This window comes from Macrobrachium nipponense, chromosome 6 (assembly GCF_015104395.2).
Source record: "Macrobrachium nipponense isolate FS-2020 chromosome 6, ASM1510439v2, whole genome shotgun sequence".
Taxonomy (NCBI): Eukaryota; Metazoa; Arthropoda; class Malacostraca; order Decapoda; family Palaemonidae; genus Macrobrachium; species Macrobrachium nipponense.
Window position 1 is genome coordinate 27,221,938 of NC_061108.1, and position 12,481 is coordinate 27,234,418.

The window sequence follows — 12,481 nt, forward strand, 5'->3', positions numbered from 1 at the left end:
CTCAGACTCTATCACAGCCGCAGTAGAGAAAGCTTCCATCAGTTGCTTGTTTGACATTTACAACTGCTTCTTGTGCTTTCTTGTAATAGGGTTGTGATAGTCCTGGCTTGAAGGAGAACAAACTATTCTTCTCCTCTTGGCAAGATGATAAGTCACAAAGTCCCTGATTTGAGCGTTCTCCGACTCTACCACAGCCGCAATAGACAAAGCTTCAATCAGTTGCTTGTTCGACATTTACAACTACTTCTTGTACTTTCTTATAATAGGGATGTGACAGTCCTGCTTCGAAGATGGAGAAGAACTAGTCTTCTCCTTTTGGCACGAGGATTAGCCATGAAGTCCCTTATTCTCCGATTGATTGGAGAACTCACTGGCGTCATTGTTATTTGTATACTTGCTATTTCTCGTAATACCTGCAATTTCCCCAAAACATGCTTCACTGAATCAGAGTGTAGTTGTACAGTACCCTCAGACATTAAAAAAGCAAGAATGGAAGCAAGTCTCAGCGCTGGCTGCAACTGTGATGGCAGGCGCCATGTTTAAGACAGTCACTGAGCATCCTGAATGTGACATCAGCACTTGACAGGAAGCGCAAGGTTGCTGTTGTTATTTCGACGTTTAAAAAGGCGTAGATATCCAGGCGTTCATCTGCTTCTTGTGAGATCTAGGAAATCTTATCGAAGCATGACAAAGCTCCATGTTCGTAAAATTGCCCTGAAATCCCACGCACAAACAGATTCAAAGCAAACGGGGCAAACTAAACTGGCTTTACAAGGTCGGAAGCAAAGCACGTCCTCTCTTAGAGGTGGTCAGAAAATAACTAACATGGTCATGAGTTAAAGAGGGGTATGTGGGTGTCTCCACATTACTCGTGACCAAGCACAGATGCCAATAGTCACTTGCGTACACAATTTTTTATTACTGGTTTCCAGCTGGTGCTAGATTATTTATCCTAATGTTAAGACTGAGGGTTTGCTTCATATATGAATAATTGTGAATTAAATTAAACTTAATTATATGTATTAGTATTATTCCCTTATTACAGAGTAAACCTTTTGGTCTAGACTGCTATATTTGTCTTTTATGATAACATCAAGGTTTGATCTGCCAGCTTTCAAAGCTTGGTCCCATTTCATAATGGAAGGCTCAGACTCTACACTAGTGACTCTTGCACCTTCCCAATTAAGTCTAAAAATGGAATGATGAGAATCACCTTTCTCTCTCCACTGTGACAATGTAGTCATGCAGATTGCTATAAAGATATCGGTGAAGGACTTTCTTGACCAAACTAGTTGCTCAAGGAAACATATGAGCAATTGTTGATTACTGTTCTCAATAACAGCCAACATTATTTTTGAGTCGTGTGAGAAGAATGATCAATGATTGCTTATATGTTCCTTGAGCAACGAGTGAATTTCTACTCTGGCCTCTTAGCTCTATCCCTGGATATTTCACTTCTCCACACACCACAAGACAATCTTCGACTTATCCTCTCCATCCTTTATACCTGTCCTTTATCCCACTAAATTTCAGACAATACCTTCTACACCTTATCTCCCTTTGTTTACTATCTGATCTGTCCATCTTTAGGCGACTATGTTCTGCTACTAGTTGAATTTTTATTCTAGCCCAATCTCTCCTACATGCAACAATCTTACAATCTACCCACCTGTTCATGTTCCTCGGTCCCAATATAATTCAGCTCGAGTCTTTGAACAACACCTCTACAAGACTTACAACCCACAAATTCCTATAAGACAGAGAACTCTCTCCTAACAAAGCAAACACCACATCGGTCTCTCCTATTCTGCCCGCTCTGCTTACATTTTCCACCCCATGCCGTCGCCATCTTTTCTTGTATGACAACACATCCTATAAAGTCACAACACATGTATGTATATCTTAGTTTTACCAGACCACTGAGCTGATTAACAGCTCTCCTAGGGCTGGCCCGAAGGATTAGATATTTTTATGTGTACAGGAACCAATTGGTTACCTAGCAACAGGACCTACAGCTTATTGTGGGATCCGAACCACATTATATCGAGAAATGAATTTCTATGACCAGAAATAAATTTCTCCGGTTCTGCGTTCGCCGAGCCGAGAATCGAACTTCGGACCACCGGACTGGTAGCCGAGCGCGAAATTCACCCGGCCAACGTGGAACCGTGTCACAGTGCAACTTCAATACATTAAGACATTTACTAAAATTAAACATATGTTTTCCATACATTGAACAATGTCCACATTTCAAACAATAAGGAAACTAAAAATAAATTAGGACTGAATAAATTGATAAATAATCTGAGTTTAGTCAGCAAGTCCCTCACCCATATCTATATAACAATCTGCATGACTACAGTGTTGCAGTGGGGAGAAAAGAGGTACAGTAGTACCTCGAGATACGAAAGGTTCTACTTACGAAAAACTCGAGATACGAAAGCCAATGCGAAAAATTTTACTGCTCTACATACGAAAAGTTTTCAAGATACGAAAGGTTGTTGCTGTAAAGTCCAAAGATTCGCTCGGACCACCGAGAACAATTTTAAAACTCCCGCGCCGCCAACTGAGTAAGCTCGCCACCATCCTCCCGCTCTCCCATTGGTTCCTGATGCTAGTCACCCCATAAGGTCCTGCTCTCCTATTGGTCAGCATCTACCCCTTGTGCTTTAAGTATTCTATTGGTAAAAGGATGCTGTAAATTGAAAAACTTATTCATGCAATACATTTAATAAAAAAAACTTAGGTTAGTAAAGATAGAATAAAGAATAGAAATGAATGGTTATTATACTGTTTGGTAGTTTCAGTAGTTGAAGAGAGATAATGAAAATTTATGGCTTACTGTGTAAAGTGATTGCTTAGCGATCGTTCGATACTCGTAAGTGCTGGATGTAAACAGAAGTTTGGAAGCTTTTTTTTGTTTGTTTATTATAGTTAATGGTTACTTAATAATTATTTGAAATGAGTATATGCAATATTTAATAAAAAAATTGTGAATTAGATATCATAAAATATAAAATAAATCAGACTGCCAACAAATACATATTTTTTAGAATTCTTCTTCTGTTTTATTATTACGTTACGTATAGTGTTTCATTATAGCTGTCAGTAACTCGGTATCTCCATTAGGTAAAGATAGAATAAAGAATAGAAATGAATGGGTGCTAGGAAAAAGGATTGCTTGGCGTTCGCTCAATACTCGCAAGATGGGTAAGAGCTGAATGTAAACAATCGATTGGAAGGTTTGTTTTTTGTTTGTTTGTGTATTATAGTTAATGATTAATTAATAATTATTTGAAATGAGTACATACTGATTATTTATACATTTTGTTGGCATATTCTAAGCTTTTAGCTCTTAGGTTTAGATGTCAGAATCATAGACTAGGCTACAGTAGCAACCGCTAACATAGGCTAGGCTTATTGCTAAGGGACTTATGCTAAAGTCCTAATATATGCAGTAAAAATGGGGTTGAACATTACATGCAGTTGAATATTACTCAAGTATGTACAGTATTTTGCCTTTTTGGAGTCATATTTCTTCCGTCGGATCGGCGTCGTAACCCTAGAACATGTGGTTTTGGAGGGCTTGGAACGGATTAGCCATTTTACATGTAAAATGTGTTCCAAGATACAAAAAACTCATGATACGAAGGCTGCCCCGGAACGGATTAATTTCGTATCTCGAGGTACCACTGTAGTTCTCATCATTCCATTTTTAGACTTAATTGTGAAGGAGCAAGAATCACTACTGTAGTCTGAGCCTTTCACTATGAAATGGTTCTCCAGACATCATCTTGGTGAAGGGTGAGTGAGGGACTATGGTAGATGGTGTAGTCCATCTTCCTTATATTCAGGGGATTCAGTGCCAAATTCTGGTTGGGTGCATGTGTAGAGCTGATCTCCCATTGGGTGTTGGGGGCCAGTTTCCAGTCAGTCTTAGGACCTGATGGTTCTTGGATGTAGTCTGGCAGATCTCCGGGGTTGAGTGACATCATCACAGGTCAAATTTTGATTGGCTGAGAGATTTGTGATGTCATCTGGGGGCAAATTCTGGTTGGCCGACTGCAGAGGAATGTCGTGGCTGACATTATTCTGATTTTATTTGTTGGGGTTGTTATCATTGATGTTGCTATCCTATTGTGGTACAGTGGTATTTCTCCTTTTGATTGATAGTAAGAGAAAAGCCTCTTGTGTGGTGTTTAAGGAGTGCTTGTGCTCTTGAATGAGGAGTGCCTTGAGCAGGAGGAGGCAGTGCAAGTCAGGTGCTCTCCCAATTATCTGCGTATTTAGGATAACGCCATCAGAGGATATATTTAGGTTGTGGCTAGTTGAGGTGCGAGTCTTGATGGAGCCCTCCCGGGCATAGCACGAGATCTGCTTCGTGAGACGCATAGAGGTCATATCAATGAAGATCCCGGGACATCCATGGGTGGAGCATTTAAAGTGGTAGACCACATTCGTCTGCTTGAGAGGATCATGGAACGTGCCTCAACGGAGACAGCGAGTGCCCTGCCAGATTTAAGAGCACCACATTTAGGGCCTTTATAAGGATGGCCCTCTCACACTGTTCAACATGGGAGGACACCTACCAAGAATTGGATAGAGCTCCACAGATACTGGTGAACAAAGGCTATCCGAATAAGCTCATCACCTGTGAAATAAATACTGCCCTGGAGAAATGGTATATAATGGTAGTAAGAGACTGCAACCACATTCCCAGGACAAGATTAGGATTTTCTACAGGGCTTTTATGCATTCGCAGTAGTGAGAAGAGGACTCCATAAAGAAAATCATCATGGAAAACACCCAACAGACTGAGGAGGTTAAGAGCACTGACATTGTAGTGTACTACAAGATCAAACGAATAAGAGACCTAATTATGCGACATAAATCTCTTCCCGCTTGCACGTGATCTTCTCAAACAGACGAATGTGGTCTACCACTTTAAATGCCTCACCCGGGGATGTCCCAGTGCCTACATTGGTATGACTATGTGTTTCACAAAGCGAATCTCGTCCCATAATCAGGAGGGCACTATCAAGAACCAAACCATAACTAGCTACAAGGAGAGCACTTGACTTGCGCTGCCTCCGCCTGCTCGAGACACTCCTCATTCAAGAGTACAAGCACTCCATAAACACCACTCAAGAGGCTTTTCTCTTGCCAGCAATCAAAAGGAGAAATACCACCATACCACAACAGGGCAGGGACAACAATGATGACAATCCTGACGAAGACAATCAGAATAATACCAGCCGCACGTTATTCAGCACTGGCCAACTAGATTTTGGCCCCAGATGAGACAAATCTCTCGGCCAATCAAAATTAGACCCGCAATGATGTCACGCAACCCAAGAGATCTGCCAGATTACAACAAAGAACCATCAGGTCCTGAGACTGACTTGAAACTGGCCCCAGCAGCAAATGGGAGATCTGCTCTACACAAGCAACCAACCAGAATTCGGCGTGCTGGAGACCCCCTGAATATAAGGAAGAAGGACTACATTATCTACCACAGTCCCTCACTCACCCTTCGCCAAGAGGATATATGGAGAACCAGATGAAACACCACAATAACTAATTATAACTAGAATTACCTAGTAGTTTAAGCATTTTATTTTAATTATAGAGAAATATACATAGTTATACGGAATCTGACCCCGATTTCATCTACCATTATCATATTATGACTAATATGAGAGAATTACTCACCTGCCTTAACAGAGTAATGAGAAAACCACAATAAGAAAGATAAAGAAAAACCTAAAAGATTAATGCTGCTGAAGCAGCAATAACATTAAAAAAAATAAATAAAAAATAATAATAATAATAAGTGCGCTCCTGGAAACAGTGCACATAAGTCAGAAAAGTATTGGATTCCTAAGGAGGCAGGATGCAAACTGCAACCCCATACTACAAAAACCACCCAGTCAAATAGGATGACTGTGATAAAAAAAAAAAAGTTATCATAAGATTACTGAACATTATTTTCTTAACATAATGAAACACAAAAATCTGAAATACCTGTATTAGAATCATTTAACCTCTGCTCTGGATCATCTTCACCTTGTTCATCAGCTGATGAAAATCTCTGGCTATGCTTGTCATTTACTAAAACATATGGAGTGTATTGTGGTAGCATAGAGGAAAAACTATCCTCTCCCTCTCCGTTGCTTCTAGTTGGTGTACTTAGGAATCCCAATTGACACTTTGAATTTGCCCTCATTTCAAATATCATTTCAAAGATCTGAAAAAAATAAAAATTTAGTTATATTTCAAGTAAACATCATAAAACTATTTCACAATATAGTTAAATCTTTTAAAAAAAGGTGATACAGGTGAAAATAGTCTAATCTGACCTTTTCAACTTGTTCATATCCATTCTTACACTAAACTTAAAAAAGATATGCAAAATACTTTTACATTGATCTTGTTAATAAAATATAACATAATACTTTAGTAAAGAGCTAACACTTGCATAAATTTTATTTTGCAAAACAAGGTTAAGTATAAATAAAAACTATTTTGTCCACTTCCAATGATAAATTCACCAAAAATGAGACTGACTTTTCTACAGTTTGTACATAGGATATATCTCCATTACTAGATGTGAACCGATACATTCCATATTTAGCATTCATATTATAACAAAGTTTTCAAAACAAGGAAGCAAAAACATACATGGAGAAGACAACTCGAGAAATTTTACTCTAAAGCTTGTGCCTTTGAATTTCAATAACCTGCAGATTAATTACCATTACTCTCTCATTAGTAAATTGAAAACTTGCAAAACAACATGGTATTTCTTTACCTGCAGTCTGACCCTTGACACGCCATCCATTATGGCCTGCTTGCGATAATGATGCTCCATGCACAAAATCAGGATCTTATAAGCTTGAATTGCATGTATTGAAGGCAATTCCCATAATTTCTTTTTAAATATTCTTATTAAACCAGCAACAGCTGCAATGACATCTGCAGCTTCACTCTCACGTAACACTTGGTCATTTTCTTTTGTGTTATTGTAAGGAGCAATGATAATCTGCAAGTAAAAAAATAAAAATTATCATAATTAAAGATACTAATAAAATCAAAAGTAAAAGGACAGGAGACTTTGCCAAAACAGGGAAATATAGTAATATGCAATTGCTTATTTTTACAATTAGCACATTGTAGCTAGGAGATAAATTTATAAGTGTACATGACCTACACCATTCTTAATTTTGTTTACATTTTAACTCTTCCTGAAGTTATTCCAAACTGTATAAAGGCTGAGACTTGCACAAAAAAAGTTAGCATTACATTTGTAAATGTAAGAAATTAATTGTGTCAAAATATGCAAATAAAAGTAATATAACCAAAATTTTCAACTTTAATTCTTTTACACTTACACAAGTAAATGGCATATGGCAGAAATTAAAAAACCAAAATAAGTTCTTTGAATATCTTTCCATTTATTTTATAGCTTATTGGCTTTTGATGTTGTTATCACTTTAAGCTGATTTATATGTGGAGCTTCAGAATCAATTGTGATTCAGCAATACTACAGACACTACAATTTTACAATGAAACAATGTAAAGACAAGTAGGAAAATATCAGTCACCAATGATATTATGAAGATATGAAGACTAGAATTTTGAACCTGGTAGCTGTTAAGGCTTTCCTTTGCTTACTTACTCCACCTATAAAATTATATTATTCTGTCATGCACTTTAAAAGGTTTAAAGGTCACTCATGAACAGCAGAGGAATAGGAAAGGTCAACACCTGGAGAATGACCATAAGAAACCTTGTCAGGGTTCTAGCACCTTTTTATGGGCAATGGCGGCAGATGTTTCAGCAGGCAAGCCTTCACAACCCTTCACCCCTTTTCCCCCGAACCTCTCCATCCTTAGTTCAAAGGAACAGTAAGGTCATAAACAGTAAGGTCATAAGCATAATGAGCATAATGAGATGAATTTGGGACCAATGAAGTACAAAGTGCCAAAATTTCTATTGAGTTCCCAGTATAAGTGAAAATTAAGATAAAATAATAAAAGCATAGACAATTATAGTTATGCGCAAAAATTTTGTACATTAAAACAAAAAAGAAAAAAGAAATATAATTATATTATTTCTATCACCTTCAAATCACTACCTATGTGGTACTGAACAGTCTTATGCACAAAAATATCATTGTAAATTTTTATTACATGAGAAATAAAAAAAAAATACCAGCTTTGTAACAAGCCCACAATTTAGGAATAAGACTGACAAAGATTAAAGCCTTCACTACAAGCCCTAACCTGTACAAGACAAGGGATAGAATAAAATGAAGCTTGGAATCATAACACAAATGAAACAAAATACTACAATACACAAAACTGGAAAACTAACACATGAAAAAAGAATACTATTTCTACACTTGAAAGTTTACAAGGATAGTTTATGGAGTTTACAGAGCAAATTATACAAAAATAGTGTCCCATCATCTACAATATACATCATCATCACTATGGTTACAGTAACAAATTATGTTTGCTGACCATGGATGAGAAAAAATACCAAATTTGTAACTAATTTGTATTTTTCATAACTAACAAACCTGAGTCTTAACATTAGGATTTACTAGCGCCAAGCTGGAAACCAGTAGAATTAAAATTACACTTGTGAGATCCAGGGACTAATGGCATCTATACCAGGTCACGGGGCATGTATACCCAGAATGCCCACGGCTACCTGTGACCCATCAGTTATATTTCTAACCCAGTTTAGATGCTAGAGGGGTGGTTCGAGGTGGGCCTTTAAAACTGTTAAGGACCTCAGGTTTTGTTAGTTATGAAAAATACAAATTTAGTTACAAATTTGGTATTTGTTCATACACGAAACAAACCTTCGGTCTTAACATTAGGGATAGACTTACTATTGGAGGGAGGTAAGTCTCTACAACTGACTGGAAGTTTGCCACCTTAGTCCATTTCCGAATATATAGGGTAATTCTAGAGAATGGACAATGAACCTAGGACCAAAGCTAATCAAGCGGATCTATTGGTTTCCTCCCACTGGGTGTAGATACCATTCTACTGTTTACTCTTGTCCCTTGCGACTGGATCGACCTTCCCCCCCCCGCCCCTCTTTCCTTATTATCCAGAGGGGTGTGTTTGCTACTGAAAAGTATATCATCAGCTAAGATAGCTTCACAGTATGGCTGACCATCTCACCTGCATCTAGTCCGTTCCAGCACATGACGGTACTCTCTTCATATTGCCCAGTAGTTAAAGGAGTAGGAAGAAAGTAGTAAAGAAAAAAGACCAGTCATATCCCATTCATTCTACTTTCATACCTTCATCTTAGACTAGACGCAAACTGACCCGCCAGGGGCACTGGATGAACTATATCACTTGTTGGGCCGCCACCACTGGACCCAAGGAAAAGGTGTCCAAGGATCTATGGGCAACATCTTTCAAATAAAATGAGGTGAAAGTTGTTTGGCGCTTCACACGCCAGCTTTCAGAATTTTATCCACAGACATGTTTCTTCTTAAATGCTAGGGAAGCACTCACACCCCTGATGTCATGAGCTCTAGCTCCCACCTGGCTATCTGACCCTCTGTCTTCTGCAGTATACCATTTCTGGATTGTCTCCCTTAGCCAAAATGATATTGTATTCTTGGACACTTCCTTCTTGTTCCGTCCTGTACTTACGAACAACCTCTGGCACCCCGGCCGGCCTGAGGTGCCTGTTCTCTTTAAGTACTCCTTAGTGCCCTGACGGGGCACAGGAGCATTTCAGCTTTGTCGTTGTCTACAAAGTCTGCCAAGGAAGGTATGGTAAAGGAGTCGAATCTGCCGTCTACTATTGTTGGATTTTGGGTCTTTGCCACGAATTCTGGGACAAACTCACACACCATTGATCTCCAACCTCTCGAGTGCTTTATGAGATATGAGAGGCCATGTAGCTCCCCCACCCTTTTGGTTGAAGCCAGGGCCAATAAGAAGACTGTCTTCAGGGTCAGGCTCCTATCCGTGGACTGCCTTAGTGGTTCGTAAGGGGGTTTTGTCAGACTACTCAGTACCTTGGTCAGATCCCAATCCCTGGGGTTTTTAGCGGTCCTTTGGTGGGCCATGACTGTTCAAAAAGCTCCTCATCGAGCATGGCCAACTCCCATGAAGACGATATGTCCACTCCTTTCATTCGTAAGACTGAGGCTAGAGCAGCCCTGTACCCCTTCACTGCAGATACAGACATATGTTTTTCTGTTCTGAGATATATCAGAAAGTCCGCTAACTGCTGAATAGTGGTACCGAGTGGAGACACGTTCCCCCTACGACACCAATCACAGTATGCTGACCACTTCCCTTGGTATACTGTCGCAGATGATTTTCTGATATTACCTGCCATCTGAGTTGCTGCTTTCTGCGAAACCCTCGCTCTCGGAGGAGATACTTGACAGTCTCCACCCGTGAAGCGATAGGGACTTCACCGACTGGTGGTAACCTCTCTCCCGTGAGGCTGACACAGAAGGTTGCTCCTGAGGTAACTCTCGTGGCACATTCTCTTGACTAGGAGTTCCAGTAGGTCTGGAAACCACTCTGCTTTCGGCCATAACGGGGCTACCAGGGTCATCTTGAGGTTCTGAGACCGCATTACCCTGTTCAGAACCTGACGGATTAGACAAAATGGAGGAAATGCGTACACGTCCAGATTGTCCCAGGGGTGTTGTAGCGCATCTTCTGCTGCTGCCTCTGCGTCCGGGACTACTGAACAATACACTTCCAACTTTTTGTTGTACCTGGTTGCGAATAGGTCTACTGATCGGTCCTTCCCACAACATGAGCATCCTGTCCACTACCTGTTGGTGTAGGGACCACTCCGTTCCCAGAATCTGATCCCTGCGGCTCAACTTGTCGGCACTATGTTTCTTTTTTTCCCGGAATATACCTGGCCTTGATGTCTACCAGGTTCTCTATAGCCCCACTGGTGAAGTTGAACTGTCATCACATGTAACTGCCGAGAAACTAGGCCTCCTTGCTTGTTTATATAAGCTACTACTGTGGTGTTGTCTGACATCAATACCACCGAGTGTCCCTTTACTCTCTCCCTGAATTCTTGTAGAGCCAGGAAAGCTGCTTTCAACTCCAGCACGTTTATATGGAGTTCTCTGTCCTTGCAACTCCATTTTGCTGACACCATCAACTCCTCCATATGGGCTCCCCAGCCTTCTAGTGATGCATCCGAGAACAGCAAGAGGTCTGGGGAGGATTGTTGAAGGGGGACACCCACTGTCAGATTGTCGTCGTCCACCCACCACAGCAAGTCTTTCCTCACTTCTGCCGACAAGGGAATTTGCTCGTACGGGTGATCTACTGTTGGTGACCAAAACTCCTTCATCCTCCATTGTAGGGACCGAAGGTGTAGCCTTCTTGTGGTACTAGCTTCTCCAGGGAAGGTTAGGATTCCCAGCACCACCTGCCACTGTCTTGCTGGCTGTGTCTGCTTTCCCAGAAAGGCATTCACCACTTGTTTGCATTTCTGTACTCTTTGGTCTGTCGGGAATACTTTGGCTTGTTGTTGTGTACTATTCCCACCATTCCCAGATTTATTCCAAACGTTGACTTGGATCCAGCTGCGACTTCTGCTGATTCACCACAATACCTAGGCTGTGACAAAGCTGCAGGAGGGTCGCCCTGTCCTGAGTAATTTCTCCCTGGACTTTGCTATCACCAGCCAATCGTCCAGATATCTTATCAGCCTGATCCCCTGAGCGTGCGCCCATGCCGACCACGAGGGTGAACACTCTTGTAAAAACTTGAGGAGACGTTGTCAATCCGAAGCACAGGACCTTGAACTCGAAAGCTTTCCCTGCAAGACTGAAGCGGAGAAATTTCCTTGAAGACTGATGGACTGGTATCTGAAAGTAATGCGTCCTTTTAGATCGACTGTCAGCATAAAGTCTCCGATTCTGACTGCTTGTAGAAGCCTTTTGTCGGACTGCATACTTGTTGCACAGCTCCTTTTTCCATCATCTTCTTCACTTCGTCCTGCAGGAATGAGTGGCCTTCTGAGATCTGTGGGCATAAGTGACGTGGGGTAATGGTTGATCTGTCAGGGGCGGGGTTACTCGAACGGAATCAAATACCCGATCCTGAGAACAATTCTACCAAACCATGCTCTGCCCACTAGTTCTGCCACACCTTCCAGTGATTTGCCAGGCAACCCCCCACTGGTGTGGCCGAGTGATGGGAGGCGCCATCCTATCTTCTTGAGCCTCTCCCCCTTCCCCTATTGCCCCTTCCTCTGTTGTTTCTATTGTGAAAGGGACCGATGAGTTATCCTCTTTGGGGAAGAGGGTCTTGTGACTCTATTAGGGATGCTATGTCTCACTGGTTTCTTTCGAGACATCTGCTGTTGTTCTTCCCTCCAAAGGAATAGTTTTGACTGTTAGAGGTTTTCCTAACTGCCTGTTGCACCAACCTATCGTTAGTGTCCATCCTTCTTCTAT

The 12,481-nt window shown here is 40.8% G+C and overlaps 1 protein-coding gene across 1 annotated transcript in view; it reads right to left on the reverse strand.

Annotated features, from left to right (window-relative positions):
• The window catches only part of LOC135216470 (tuberin-like), a 299,405-nt gene extending 291,516 nt beyond the window's left edge, over window positions 1-7,889 (reverse strand). The window contains exons 1-3 of the mRNA XM_064251839.1: window positions 7,809-7,889; window positions 6,812-7,042; window positions 6,025-6,247 (exon numbers count right to left, since the gene is read on the reverse strand). Coding sequence (XP_064107909.1) covers window positions 6,025-6,247; window positions 6,812-7,042; window positions 7,809-7,889 — 535 coding nt within the window. The remainder of the gene's footprint in view (window positions 1-6,024; window positions 6,248-6,811; window positions 7,043-7,808) is intronic.
• Window positions 7,890-12,481: the final 4,592 nt, after the last annotated feature.